Here is a 15,693-nt window from a genome sequence, read left to right on the forward strand (position 1 = left end):
GCAATTTTCTTGTCTCTACTTCACATTTGTTTTTGAAAAGTGAATTGACCATTATTTTAGCTCCAAATCCTTAATTTTCACATAATCTGTATTTCATTTAAAAAATGTACAGGAAAATTATTGGGGAAATCGAAATTTTTCATAGGAGCAATTTTGTAGAAAATTTCATTTTGTACAACTTTTATTTGAAACATTTTTTGGAAATATTGCGTCTTCATTGAGACATTGACAGTAAAAACGCGAAAAATCATGTATACAGGGTGGTACACAAATGGTGACCAAAAATGAAACCTCGTATTCTTTGGTGGATTTTAAGGGGTCTTTCCTCAAAACGGTGCATCCTACGAAAATAATTGAAGAGACCAATTTCATTCAGAATTGATGGCGTGCGGCTAATAAAACATCAAAACGGGAAAAGTCAGTGGCGTACCATTTTTTTTTTATTAGAAAAGGTGGCATTCTCGCACGAACGCCACTGGTGCAAGTAGAAATATTCGAATTACCTCAAAAAATGCACATTTATCCCTCCAAAGCGTTTTTCAAATTTCGAGTGAATATGGTTAAAACTCTGAAATAATAAATAAAAATAAATTAAAATTAAAATTTAACGAACTATAAACTTTTTTCACAAAATAATTTCGGCATCTACCTCCTAAAATATTTCGCACTTATTTACAAACACCCTGTATGTCTATGTCTCAAAACGCTGTATCTTGCTGGTGGTTGCGTGTATGACATATTTTTTCTGATGTCAGAACCTACACTTTTCTGTAATAAAATCTCGTAGTATTCCGTCTTTTTATGTCTAACTTTCCTGGACTAAACCCACCGTAACGTAGAAGGAAAACACGTATTCCGTCATTGTTCCTGTGTTACGAACAAGTGTTAAAATGGAAACAACCACGGGTTTCTGTTTTGCGTTATCGGTAACATCTACAACTGGAAACAGATTCGGCGTAAAGGGATCAATTATTTTTTTCGATGTCGTACAAAGCTTTCCCGTACTATATATAGGATTTTTGTAAATGAGGACAAGGCGACACAATGTTTTGATAATAAAATTTATAATATTGCGTGTCTGCGTTCATTCAGCCGTTTTGCATACGTCTACAGGGTGACCATCTCGTCCGATTCGAATAACATCCGTTGCCGCGGCATAATTCCGAACCCCCTTCGTTCACTACCGCAAAATAAACAAACCTCCGCACTTCCCTATTACTATTCTAAGCCTCTACCCACTTCATTCCGTTACTAATTAAACAATTACAATGTTCGTTATACTTCGAGAAATTTCATTAAATAGAGTTGCGAGCTAAGAACCATTTCGCCTGGTATTTGGCACGGTGGCTTTTTTTTTATTAAAAACGCGTGCTTTAATTCTTGGAATTATGGTTCAATTGCATTTACGGTACCTCGATGATAAAGTGGCTTCCAAAAAAAACAAATTCGTTCAGTTCCTCACCTGCGTATATCCGATTCGATGCGTCTCATTTAGATAATGTTGTTTCTCGATATACGAACAGTTTCTTGTGAATTATTTCGGACGTATAGTTGGTTAACTTTTTTCACACCGTGTTGTTTTGTTTATTTATTATTTTGGGAAGGAAAGCGGGCGTCTGTCGAGAGACGGGAGCTCGTAAATTAGACATAGGATTAATGTGTCCATAAAACCCTTAAAAAATTGTAACATCGGCCGCGTGGGTCGTGACGCCGTCGTCAAATAACGGTCTTCTAATCCATTCACATTCACCATTCGGTTGTCAACAGATGTAAGGAATATGATTTAAGCGCAATTAAAAAAATGTTTGTAGTTCCAAACGTCCGGAGTTGTGTTTACGAATTATTAATGTTGTTGTACTCTAACGAAGGACGCTATAAATTGACCCTCGGATATTGTCTAATAGGTGGTCTAAAATCTTATACCTACATATTCCCGTATTCTAATGAATGTCCATTGATATGCGGTAAACAAATTTCTGGAGCTGAACAATTAATCGTAATAAGTTGGTTCGGTCGAAGGGTCCCCATTTTTTTTTGTCCACCTTGTACGCCGCTCATTATTTTCGTGTAAAATTTCCTCCCGTCGAGTTGTGTGCTACGCCCTGTCGATAACTTCAAACAGCAGCTGTTGATATAACAGGTTCCACCTATTTTAAATTTAAATAAATTTTATGTCGGATTCATTCACTTCTGATCTGACCGTAAGTAAGAAAATTATTTGATAGTACTTGGTAACAGATTTAGTCGCGTCGCTATAATATTTGAGCATCGATGAATTGACGTCCGTTATTGTTGGGATGTGCAGGAGAAAAGGTGTCTCATCTCGCGAGTCAATTTGGGTCGACAATCAGTTTTTCCAATATATTGGCAAAAACTACCGAATTTAGAGAAAAGTTTTGAACAGGCGAAATATGCGCTATAAAAAGACCTGCCAGATAGATTAAAATCGTATAAATTGTTTAAAAGTTATTGCATAAAAACGTCAAAAAACTGTGGAAAAACATCATTTTTTAAATGAATCAGGTCGGATCTGTCGAAATATCCCATTTCTTGAATGAAGAGGGGGCAAGCTAATTTTTGCTGGAATAATATTCAGTACAACTCGCATAATAAAAGTGTAGATTCCTAGATCCGGGCGAGCTCCGGAACATTTTCAAAATTGCAAAAATTTAAAAAAAATACCTATTTTATCTGAGTTTTTACTTATATCTTGGAAACTATGCAGTTTGGAAGAATATTGAAGAGGAAACAGAGTTTTAGAATTATCGAATTTTGCACAATATACTGTAAGTTAAAAATGTTTAAATTTATTACCGATGTTGCGAAATAGCAATAAATGAGGGACAAATTAGAATGTTATATTTTGCACAAATTGAATCGCGTTTAAGGTATGGTGTCTGTTTCTGGGGCAATTCCATATTAAGCTCTAGTGTTTTTATTGCTCAGAAAAGGATTTTACGGTGTATTGTTGGGGCACTAAGTAATCAGTCTTGTAGACCTATATTTAAGAAGCTTGGAATTTTAACATTGCCCTGCATATATATATTTGAGATAAGGTGTATGTTTTTAAAAATAGGAATATTTTTGCTTTGAATAGTCATTATCACAGTGTGAATACTAGACGAAAGGATAAGCTATATGAGCCTTCTGCTAGATTAAAAATAAATAGTGACTGGACCAGATTTATAGGGCCTAGAATATTTAATTTGTTACCGACAAATATAAAACAAAGTACTACCGAAACAGCATTTAAAAAGAGTTTGACAGACTTTCTGAAAGAAAAGTGTTTTTATTCTCTAGCGGAATATTTTAATGTAATGTAATGTGTGCAATGTGTTTTGAATTTGTCTTTTTTTTTTGTTTTAAGTATTAGACCTAAGGTTTTTTTATGACCATTCCTATACAATAACTTCATTGTCATAAAAGGAAAATAAATGAATAAATAAGTAAATAAATAAAAAAGGGAAAATAATCAAGTTTTTTGGATAATTTTTTAAAAATACTTCAGAGGATAATAAAACAACACACCAAATTTCATTAAAATAGTGATAGTTTTCGCAAAATAATTTTTTTAAAAAAATTTTTCGAATTTTCAAAATGTTGCACAGCCTCAAATATAGCATCTAGATACTTGAAAAATTTTTTCACATAGAAAAGGCCGCTCAACCTTTCAAATGGTTTTTCAAAAATTGAAATCGGTTGATTAGGACGGCTACAGTAAATTTTTAAAGTTAACATTCTTTTTTTAATTTTTAAACAATTAGATTACATTATTTATCAATTTGCAATTTAGTTTTTTTTCAAAAATTATAATTTTAAAGTACTCGCAAGTACTTAAAAAAAAAGAAATTAAATTCCGTTTATTGGTTCTCGAGATATAAGCGGCCAAAGTTTATCCGCATTTACCGTTAATTTATAAACAATTTAGCAATAATCTTTGATCCAGTGGCTTCGTTTTTCCGAGTTCTAAGCTGGAAAAAAAGTTGTCGGCAACATAGATAAATCAACGGAAAAGCTGTCGCTCGCACGCGCGAAAAGTGAGTCAAAACACAAAAAGTGGGGGAGGGGGCTTTCACTCCGAGACTGAATTCGGAGGCTCAAAATGCGAAGGTACGAAAAAAATTGCATTATATCAGCTTCTAATGGACCAATTTCGATCTTTTTTTTTTAATCCGATGTCTCGCGAGCCAAGGAATTCGAATATCGTAATGCCAACTGTCTAATTTGCACATATTTTGTTATAAACAAATTATGCATTAAATATACTGTGTATTTTACCCTATGCTATTGCATTCTTTCAATGAAAAAATTTGTTATAATTATTACAATTATATAAATAATTTTTGTTTAAATTAAAAAAAAAATTCTTGGAAATTAATTTGTTTGTTAAATACAGATAAAATTAAAAAAAAATAGTATTACTTTAAAATTATAATTTAAAAAAAAAATTAAATTGCAAATTGATAAATGTAATTCAATTGTTTAAAAATAAAAAAAGTGTTAATTTTAAAAATGTACTGTGCCGTCCTAATCAACCGATTTCAATTTTCAAAAACCATTTGAAATGTTGAGCGGTCTCTTCTAGATGAAAAAATTTTCGAGTATCTAGATGCTTTATTTGAGGCTGTGCAACATTTTGAAAATTCTGCACATTTCAACAATAAAATAAAGGACGTCAATTCATCGATTTTTTTAGTCCATTTACGTTCGGATTTGTAGGTCCGAAAATTAAGTGGTAAAAATTACCTCGATTATAGTTGACTTGTTTATTGAAAAATTATTCATTCGCGAACTAAAATAAACGTTTTTTGTCGAAATATATTTCCAATAATATTCTCTTTGATTAATGCAAATATTTACCCGTTTTGTTAGCGCGCGAGTCTAATATATATTACTACTAAAAACAAATATCATTTTTTTTTTATATTTATGTTGTAATTTGATGGACAAATCATTCACGTACTTTGATGTTTTATAATTAAACATGGCATATAAAAATTCAACTTCCATACACAAATTAAGTTTAGATACACATGGCTTTGTTTATTTGTTCTTTTTTTTTTCAGGAATATGTATTTGGAATTTAGCAACACAATAAATTCGTAATTATAATAATGTGATTTATTAATTCCATTTTTATCTTCGACCTTATTTCATTGCTTAATTAATTTAAGAAATGCTTTTATGTTATACATTAGACGTAATTTTCCAGTCGGGACTTTCTAAACCATTTAAAATTAATGGAGCCTGTCTTCTGGAAGTTGTACCTATTGTCGAAAAAAAAAACCTTTCAATATTTCCCCGACTAACGAAGCCTTTCCTTGAAATTTTTATTAACCTAATGGTTATGTGACGTCGTGTTAGCGGGGAGAAAAACACAAAAACTCCTGTTGCTGATTAGAGCTTTATGTGGAGGCTTATCGAAAATACAAGTGCCATAAAAAATGAAAATATGGTTTTCGTGATAATTTTAATCCTAAATTAATCATATCTCACCCTCGCACGTAGGCCAGTGCCGCGCGGTTTTAGGGCTCCTTCCCCGCTTCCGAAAATGTATACCGGGTTCGGAGGACGGATCAAGGTCTTCTCCCTCAAAGAAGTAATCGCAGAATTTAAATGATTTCCAGCTAGGGGATACAGGCATAAGCACGGGGGATATATGAACGTGTATTAAGCTGCCGGGGGAGGGGCAGGGGAACGGGGGGCAGGGGGGGAACTAGCCCGTCGAGGTACCGTGCCTTGATTAATATTGCTCAGACACGCGATCAGATTTGTGTAAATTGGCAACATTGTACGTATATAGAGTGTACAAGAGGTCCGCGATTTTGGCAATCAATAACCCGATGAACTGTATCGCTACCGGAACATGAACTCATCCCCATTGAACTATTAGTGCGTTCAGGAGCCGTAAGCGGATTTTTAGGGGGTCGCGGGATCGAAACATGCGTAATTTTCGTATAACTTTTGCTCAAACGTATCGCGGAAAAAAGTTATTATTAAAAATTTACACAATTATAGCATTGCTGGTTATAATTTATGTATACGGGGTGATTCAGTCATAATGTCATTAATTTTAAGGGAAGATATTTACGCCTTTTTTTCAATTTTCCGTCTTTATCAGGCCTTCCGAATACGTGGTTAAAGTTAATGCCGCTAAAAAATTTTAAACTGCAGATCTGAAAACTAGACACTTGAAGCTTCAATTTTCTTTTTTTTTATTCTCTCTACGACCATTTCCCTCCAAGTTACAGCTCTTTGAAAATCGCCCAAAATTTTGGGATTTTTTTAATATTCCTTAATTTCTATGCCTAGTGTATATTGCTTACAATTATACACACTTGGGGGGGGGTAATTTTAATCTGTTGAAGATTGTTTGTGTCGCGTTCGGAGGTTCCCGTACGACCGATTTAATTGTATGAAAACAAATCTTTGCCGTGACAGTGACGAGATTATTTAAAAGAGCTCTGAAGTGGATCCGAGTCGAACTATCGTGAGCGAGTATCGTCTGAGGCCGGGGGTTGTTCGAGAAATGTAAATAGATCTTAACGTACGTGTTATCTTTGGGAATGTTTAATACCACACTCGGTCTGGTAGGATCGATGGTCTAGGCCTTATTTGTTGTGTTAATATAATAAAATGTAAACAGTTCAATCTATCCGATCCCACGGAATATAAATAAAGAGCCCGCTTATTTTTATCATCCCCCTCACAGTAAATAAACAGGACTACATGGCATATGTCACTAATCGACGATGCGGCCGTCCGTAAACACGGTTGTGTCTGTGTATGTTAAGAAATTCGGAAACGATAACGTATTTGTTAAAGTTTGTATACAACGCAACCGCTTATAGCTTGCTCTCTCCTAAATGATATCAACACACTTCTGAATAGTACAAGAAATAATTAGTGCTTTTTCGTACGTTTTTACTCGTGTTTCGGATGATAAATCATCTCAAGGCAGGCTTCAGTTTTGAATTATGTAATTTTTTTAATTTATATTTGACGTTCCCATCGTAAATACGATACGAAAACAATTTAATTAGATAAGTCGGGAGTTGGATTTCAGGAATTTTATTGCCTTAATTCTGTGATAATCTACAATCTGACGAGAGGAATATACGACCGTTAATTAATAACGTATGACTAAAATTAGCCTCTGTTTCCTTATTACACCATATGTTTTTTATAGCAGGAACATGTCAGGGCCGCGCTGTCACTGAACGGCGTTCCAAAACCCGTGATCGCGAGTTCTGTCGAAGAAAATCGTTACGCAATAATGATTTTCATGTGAAAAAACAGTTAAACATTTTAATTAGTGTATCTGAGGTGCTACATTTTTCGCAGTGTATGATACATAATTTTTTTTTTTCAGGGTGACGGTGCCATGGCCTGGCATGGGAAGTTTCGGCCCGGCCTACTATTACTGTTATTTTCATTCGTTGTTATATCGGAGGCAACGGCGAAGGCATTAGGTGAGTGTTGTTTTTTTTTTATTTACGTTCTTCTGCGCCACACCGATACTTTCCCGCTTCCTCCACCTCGTCGAAATCGAACTGTATTGTATTTAATCATGGAAAACGGTAATTCGTTTTAAATAAGGAAATCAGCGTTTTAATATGGCTCCATCATATTTGCCGTATTCACTGGGGGCCAATTTACTGCTAACTACAAATTGGAAATAGTTGAAATTGCAGCGCGTCATCGAAGTAAAAACCGTTTGAACTAATTGTGCACCCCTTTCACAAAGTGCGAGCTGGAATTTATCGCCCTTTACATCGAACGAAACTAACTGCGCTATGACTAAATTTGAGCAATATGCCTCATATATTAAATGCGATTAAATTTGTTTGCTAATACAGCTTCCCTAAATTATATTCGTGTGTTTTTTGCATGCGCAACGCAATATAAAATCAATTAGCATGAGTTTTACCTCACTTCTGATTTTATCATCTCACTTAACTTTTTCAATCACTTGATTTTTTCACCTCACTCCTTGGTTTTATTTCACCTCATTTGATTTTCTTCACCTCACTGTTGACGTTTTCATTTCACTTTTGACTTTTCACCTCTCTTTTGCCATTCTCGCCTCACTTTTGCCATTTTCACTTCACTTTTGCTCTCTTCAGCTCACAATTGTCATTTTCACCTCACTTCTGCCCTTTTCATCCCAGTTTTGATGTTTCCACCTCACTTTTTTTCGCTTCACTTCTATTTTTACTTGATTTTTGAAAATTTCACCACTTTTGACATTTTCGCATTACTTTTGACTTTTCACATTACTTTTGACTTTTCACATTACTTTTGACCTTTTCATCTCACCTTTGCCCTTTTCAACTCTCTTTTGCCAATTTCACCTCACTTTTGGCTGTTTCACCTCACTTTTGGCTGTTTCACCTCACTTTTGGCTGTTTCACCTCACTTTTGACCTTTTCACCTCACTTTTGACCTTTTCACCTCACTTTTGACCTTTTCACCTCACTTTTGACCCTTTCACCCCAATTTTGATGTTTCCACCTCACTTTTGACTTTTCGCTGCACTTTTGACTTTTTGCTTCACTTGTATTTTTTACATGGTTTTTGAATATTTTACTACTATTGACTTTTCACCTTCCTTTTGCCCTTTTCACCTCACTTACACCATTTTCACCTTACTTTTGCCAAAACAAATAACATTCAAACTCGCACAGAATGTTGCAATTTTAAAAGTTTCGGCCTCAAGTGTTTTGGATTTAATATGACAATAAAATACGGTTTGAAATAACAGTTAAATTAAATTATTTAATTAAGCCATTGCGGATCGTTTCCGATTGGTTAGGTGGATAACAATTTTATTTTCCATATTGTTAAATAACGCCATTGTACGCTATGATCTATGTAGCTGCAGGTCTGTGTTATGGTTTTTTTTATGGTTGCTTAATGGTACATATACATAAGTTCTATTCTAATCAACAACTTAAGCCTTGTTATTTATTTCGGGACCGATATGTATCTCGACAGATTACATATTACACGGCAAGGAAGAGAGACTATTTCAGCGGTCTTTAATAATGTATCACAATCTTATTTCGGTCGCCACAGTTATATTGCTTATTTACATCTAAATATATTATCAAAGAACGCTGAAAATAACGGTGCTCTTTGACTAGTCCCGAAAAAAATCGTAACCTTTCATAAATAGTGGGTAATTCCATTAGTTAAAAACCTTTTATGAAATAAGAGGGTAGCGTTTATTGGTTCTAAAATTGCTTGCAATATAAACGGCGGTGTTCCCAAAGTTTAGACGTCTATCTGCACCTGGTATAGGGCTTAAGTTGAGGGCCATGTGTTCTTTAAAGTCGTGTTTGTGTCTCCCGAAATGCTACTACAAGAAATGTTTGGACATGTTGAATGAGAAATTGTGGTAGTACTTGCACGGGCAATATTTCACTTCTCGGAATATTTCAGACAGGATTACAACCTCTAACTGGGGCCTATCTCTTACTAATATCCTTCAGAAACACACTTAAAAAGGTTTCAAAGTTGTGAGGTGGATGTGAGCCGAATAATTTTTTTTCTTGAAATGTAATAAACTTTTTATTGCGTTCGGATTTCAAGCTGCTTCACTTTTACAGAATATACACAGGAATACATTATTTTAAATATTTAACAAGTGTTTCGTCATTTCAATTAATAAAGTATCGAATTTCACTTGCGGAAACGGCTCTATTGGGAACATCGGCAAAAAATCTAACGATGTTTCGAATCATCGCGGGGCGATTAAGGTTGTTATTTTGATAATCCACACGGCACGGTTCAGTTTGTGGTGAAATACCACTCCGAAAAAACACACGCTATTACAATCCTGTTATCTAAATTTTATGCTCGTGTGCGGGTACTGTTTTCAATCATTGCGGATGGGCAAGAAATACGGGGGGGGGAACGGCACATTTTATTATAATCGCGCCCATTTTTAAGTTTCACGCTTATCAGCAAATGGGATTCTCGCCGTTCGACTACCTCTATCGCTTGCTCCTGTTCCAATAACGTATGCTCTAAACGTATCGGAAAAGTTTTGTTTACATGGTCCGTGCGTGCATACTGAGTGGCATCCTGTGAGAAATCAGAATTGAATATAAAATTACTACACATTAATACAGGGTGAATCTTGTATGTGTACGTATACATGTTATTAATAGTTTGTTTGTAAATTATTTATTTGGACATTTTTAATGTCGCTATTTGTGTAAACCGCCATCTAATTAATCTTAAGAGAGATACACCGACGGTGAAAGTAACAAATCTACAAAGTGCCTCAGCAATTTTCAAAATAATTTAAATACTACAGTAAAAATTTTGTGGTGAAATACCGGGTGTCCCAAAAAAAAACCGGAAACCCCCTTCCAGTATTGAGGAAAGTTGTAGGACATTAATACGCTAACGACCTTGGATTTGAGGTTTACTTTAAGTTTCAAGGTCAAACCGAGGTCAAATTGAAAAGACACTATTTTTTGTGCCATCAATCGATGGAGCTGCAAATACTTCTCAATATAAGGCCAGAAATATTTTTCACGCAAAATTTGTAGAATTTTGAAGGACGAATTAGCGATGGTGAAATCTCCAAAATGACCCTATCCTCCTGTGCCCTAACATTGTGTTAAATTTCAAAATTGTTATCAAGTACTGCTAACATGTTTAATTGAAAACATTTATTAAGTTCTATTTTATATCCATTAGTTTTAGTGAAAAATGAGTTTGACCTTCAAATCACCTGCAAGGACATCCTAGAAAAACGTTTTGATCCCAGATTCCGACAGGAAATTTGGCGTTTTATCCGTTGCTGGCATAAAAAATAGTGTAATCAGTTTGATATTGAGTTGACCTTAGTTTGACTTTGCAACTTGTGAAGTTCAAACCAAGGTCATCGTCTCATTTGTCTTTCATAATCTTGGAAATTTTGCCTAAAAATAGTGTATTCCGTTTGATATTGAGTTAACCTTGGTTTGACCTTGTAACTTGTGAAGTTCAAATCAAGGTCACCGTCTAATTTGTCGTTCATAATCCTAGAAATTTTGCCTAAAACACGAGTTTTTCTTGGTTTGACCTTGAGACATAAAGTCAAGGTCATGTCTAACCGTATTGGTTTCTTGATATCCTACAAGTTTACTGAAACTTTTTTGATAGGAGGGGTTCGGTTCTTTTTGGGCCACCGTGTATGTACGAATTTAAGGTTCACCCTGTATAAGGGAGGATGTAAGGTACGTATGTGGTTCCAATTTTTTAATAACTAACTATTTCCACTGCATTCTTAGATTTAGCGAGAAAAAAAATGTTTAACGACTGTAATATGTCCCATGAGACGTATCGATCTGGCTTAGAATTCGAGAAAAACGTCTGAACGTCCGAAACAGAGACGTAGGGATATGATTTTCAGCTGCGACACACTTCTGTAAGTTCATTTTTATGCGGTATCTCCGAGCGAAGAAATACAGTCCATTTTAAGTCGTTTCCGCAGCTCTTAAACTGCAACGGACCAGATGACGGCGCTGTCAATGGGCGTAAAAGCGCCCCCGGTTTTTTTGTGACTTACCAACCCCCTTTATAATTTAATGGTCACTGGGTTACGGGGATGAATTCACGCGAGCTTTTTAATAAAACGCAACGAACTATTCTGATGTAATTACAGATTTATCGCTGCGTCGTACGAAACGCGTCGTTTTGTACGTCCTTTGATTTTAACCTGTAATAAAGCTTGTTTGACTTGGAAAATAAAAGTAATTATCCTCCACTGCTCATTGCCCCATTTCATGAAATTCTATACCTTTGCGAAAAAATTGTGTAATTTGAAAAAATATAATGAATGTATAACTTTTCAGCGAGCAGATTTTTTATACTCCCGTATCCCTTCAAATGTAATGGTGGATAAATATTTGAGTATCAAATATAAATGTGTAATTAAAATATATATGTATACATTTTTTATGCCCGCTCGAGCTTTTATTTACAAACAGAAATGGATTGCTTCAATTTATGGAAGCTCGAAAAACGACCTATATATTTACGCTATAATGTTTACTAATATTATTTACCTATAATCATTACTATTTCAAAATCTGGATGTATTCCACTGCATTGTAAAACAACCAATTTATTTTGGGACGCCATTGTGTAGGATTTGTGTTCTGTACATGAATTATGGCAATTATTTTACAAACAATAAACTTTATGACTATATTGACAGAGGTACGTATCAGTGGCGGCTCGTCGTATGAAGCAACAGTATAAAATAATTGTTTAAATAATGTATAGGCCAGGAAATATGGAGAGTTGGGCGCGACTTTTTGTTTCGACAATCTGAATTTATTACTATAGATGCTAAATATTATGTACAATAACATATTAGTTTCCACAGTCGTAAAAATGGGGGGAAGATTGGTTACAGGGTGGTTAATTGTATAATTTTTACGTAAATTCACGTTTTTCGCTTATAACTTTTTTCCGTTCATTTCCACGAGAGAACAGTAACGTACTTTTTTTTTCGTCTTCAACAGACCTTCAAAACTAGCCCTCGAGCGTCAAAAATTATAAACAGAAGAAGGATCTTCCACAATCGCACTGATTTTTTATTATTTTTTTTTAAATTTCAAATTTGCAACCTGGAATTTATTTTTATTTTTTAGCCTTAGTTGCAAAATGAAATATACGACGCACGAGCGTGATATAATTATATATTATTACATTTCAAGCGAATTTCGCTTATTTAACGGCAGGACTGTGAATATTATCGTCATTTTCTCTCTGTCGTTCGCATCCCCCACCCTTCCGCCGCGCCACGGCTCGCCGAAAATCAAGCATTGTTGTTTCGCAAGATTTAATAAATACTTATACAATGTGTACATGTTTTTTCTTGGTAAAATTAATGTCGACTAGCATTACCTACTGCTGCGGAGAGAAAGTACTGTTTAATTTATAATCCTAATTTCTAATACTGTACATGATGCTTTTGCATAAGCTTTTATGAATGCGGCTTTGATCCTTTATTAATTTATTATAGTCATAGACGTATTGCAAAATTTTATACTGCCTATATTGATTCCGGTCCATAGAAACTGACAGCCCAAGGGAATGTATTATAATTGCATTTTCAAAACCAATTTGTACTGACAATGGCGTAGAATTCCCCGTCCAATAGCAGTTTTACAATTATTCCAGCTATACAGGGCGTCGTCAATATAGTTTGGAACAGCAGTGCTATTTTCTTCGCGTTGCCAGTTAAATTTCGGTAAAATTGAAACACTAAGACCAAGATTACATTAATATACATTGATTGGTGTAGAAACAAGTAATTTTACACTTACTTGCGCAAAATTAGTGATTTTATCTCCCATTGATATTGTCTTGGCCTCATTTTATTTGTTTGCGTGTTAATTCTGATCCCAATAAATTTTGTGTACCCAGATTGGCTTATCTGTGATTGTTTTCGAAAGACTTTGTTTAAAAATTCGTTTGGTATATCAACAGTAATGAATCATGACACCAGCGTCATAAAAATCGGAAGATAAGCGATTTATTGTGACTTATTAATTAATTTATAATCAACAGCTGATTAAGGAGCTATTTTCTCACGAATATATTTGTTTGCGCTGGTTGCGGCGGCTGTACATATTCTGTTTTAATTAAGAATATGTTTTACAAGACGAATCTTAATTGTTTGGGTATCTGGGAGCGCCTGCTATTCTGTAGAGATAATACCTATATTCTATTGTAAATTTCGGGTGAATTATAAGGGCGCAATCCCGCTTAGCTCGCCCCCCTACAGTTTTCCTCTTCTGGAGGCGTCTGCCTTTCAAATTTCCCCCTTCAAAAGTCGCCCAGTGTGAGAGGTCGTGATAAATTATTGTCAAGATCTCTTAAAGTCTCGTGTTTTGCAAAATGTCGTTCCAACCTGTCAAATTTACACTTTTCTCGGTGTAAAACGTTGCGAGGACCCGGATTCTCCTTTAACTGTTACTGGCCTTTCGTTGTTGGCTAGTCCTGTTGCCGAGGTATGTGCTAATAAGAGGCAAGTCATTACGCTTAATAAAAAATAATGTGTTTTATGTTTTAGTTGCGTTTTATTGCTACTTGTTACTTGGCCGAGTCCTACCTAGTTTTGTTATTTATTTAATAATTTTTATGAATTCATGGAAGTAATTTTGTTTATTGCTCGTGTTTTAGCGTGCAACTCTATTTTTATTTATATGGGACAAAGTACTTAAGCTATAAACACAGAATTTTAATTTTAAGTTAACCGCATTACAATTCTTTTTTTTTACTTTATTCGCTGTCAAATTTACTTTAACTTCACGTTTGTTACAAATAAGCCTGACGGGAGTGAATATTATAGTTCCCAAATATAAAAGCCCTTAATTATAGAGTTATAAAACTTTGTTGTGTGCCGGTGTTTTTGCTATTAAACTTTCATTACGCTCCATATCTAACTGAAATGACTATTTATCAGAGACCACACAGGCCAGCGTTTCTAAATAAACAGATTAATAAAACATTAATCTGGAATGACCGTAGTTCGTAGTTTTTCAGCTGGGTTCGCGCGACCGTCTGGCCAGCGAAGTCATTTGTTTGTTTTTTGTTATCCGGCCAAGAAATATTTAACTACATCTAGCCGGGGAAAAAGCGACCCTTTCTTCCGAGACTGTCCCTCTGACATCCCTTGTTTACACTTCAAGAAAAATACGTACGCTGAGAAAAACGTTCGTCCTCAGAATTTCGTTACCTGCTTAAGTGGCCTCTGACGAATCCTAGAAAAACAAGTATAAAGTTTAAGAGGGCTCTATAGCAAATAGCCAACCAGCAACACATTTTTATAGATTTTATCATACAGTTTGTCTAAATATGAATCAATGCACAAATAACAATCTGCGTTAGAATGGAGAAAAGTATGTTATTTGTACATTGATTCTATAATCTATAAAAATGTATTGCTGGTTGCCTATTTGCTATAGCGCTGCTTAAGAGCAGTCTACTACGGCTGCACTGATAAACAAAGACAAAGCAGTGTTGCCAAACCATATGGATTCCCTTTGTTAATGCAATTTAAAAGACTTGGCAACGCTGTGAAGGCCCGCCTTTTACTAAATTTATTCTCTAATGGGAAATTAAAATATGAAGAAAAATATATTTCTCAAATCACCGACGATAAGCTGATACATACAGGGTATTCGTTAAATACGTCGACAAACTTGAAGGGGTGGTTCTTTGAGTGATTTTACTTAGTATCTTAAAATAGAGGTAGGTATATTAACAGCAAGTAAAATGTTTAATACTCACAACCTTGCGTTTATTTGTAATAAATAAGTGAGTAAAAATGTTTTCTCTCGGTGTATTTGGTTAAAACGTACCTTCGAATGAAGTATTCTTTTAAAATCTTCACGCGTATGTCGTTCGGTGAAATTATGCGACTGTCGAGTGCACCTTGCGGTGTGAGTAACACTCCGTTAACCGAAAAGGGCTTTTATTACTACACACATTAGAACAGGTGTGTAGGGATAGGTAACTTTCGACGCCAGGGAAAACCAGAGTAGAAGAGGTCTCTGCACGAATCTCTATTGATTTTCTGGGGACAAGCCGACAAGGGTTCTTTGCTTTCCACTGGGATCCGTTTGCCTCTTATTAGGATAGACCACAACTGGTTGGCTACTAAACGTTTCTACTTTTACA

The 15,693-nt window shown here is 35.0% G+C and overlaps 1 protein-coding gene across 11 annotated transcripts in view; it reads left to right on the plus strand.

Moving 5' to 3' along the window:
- The window catches only part of LOC108906797 (latrophilin Cirl), a 95,715-nt gene that overhangs the window by 35,323 nt on the left and 44,699 nt on the right, over positions 1–15,693 (plus strand). For all 11 annotated transcript variants that reach the window (XM_018710164.2, XM_018710166.2, XM_018710165.2 and 8 more), the window contains one exon: positions 7,373–7,472. In XM_018710164.2, coding sequence (XP_018565680.1) covers positions 7,385–7,472 — 88 coding nt within the window. In that variant the 5' untranslated portion in view covers positions 7,373–7,384. The remainder of the gene's footprint in view (positions 1–7,372; positions 7,473–15,693) is intronic.

This window comes from Anoplophora glabripennis, unplaced genomic scaffold (assembly GCF_000390285.2).
Source record: "Anoplophora glabripennis isolate ALB-LARVAE unplaced genomic scaffold, Agla_2.0 scaffold5, whole genome shotgun sequence".
In the NCBI taxonomy this organism is placed as follows: domain Eukaryota; kingdom Metazoa; phylum Arthropoda; class Insecta; order Coleoptera; family Cerambycidae; genus Anoplophora; species Anoplophora glabripennis.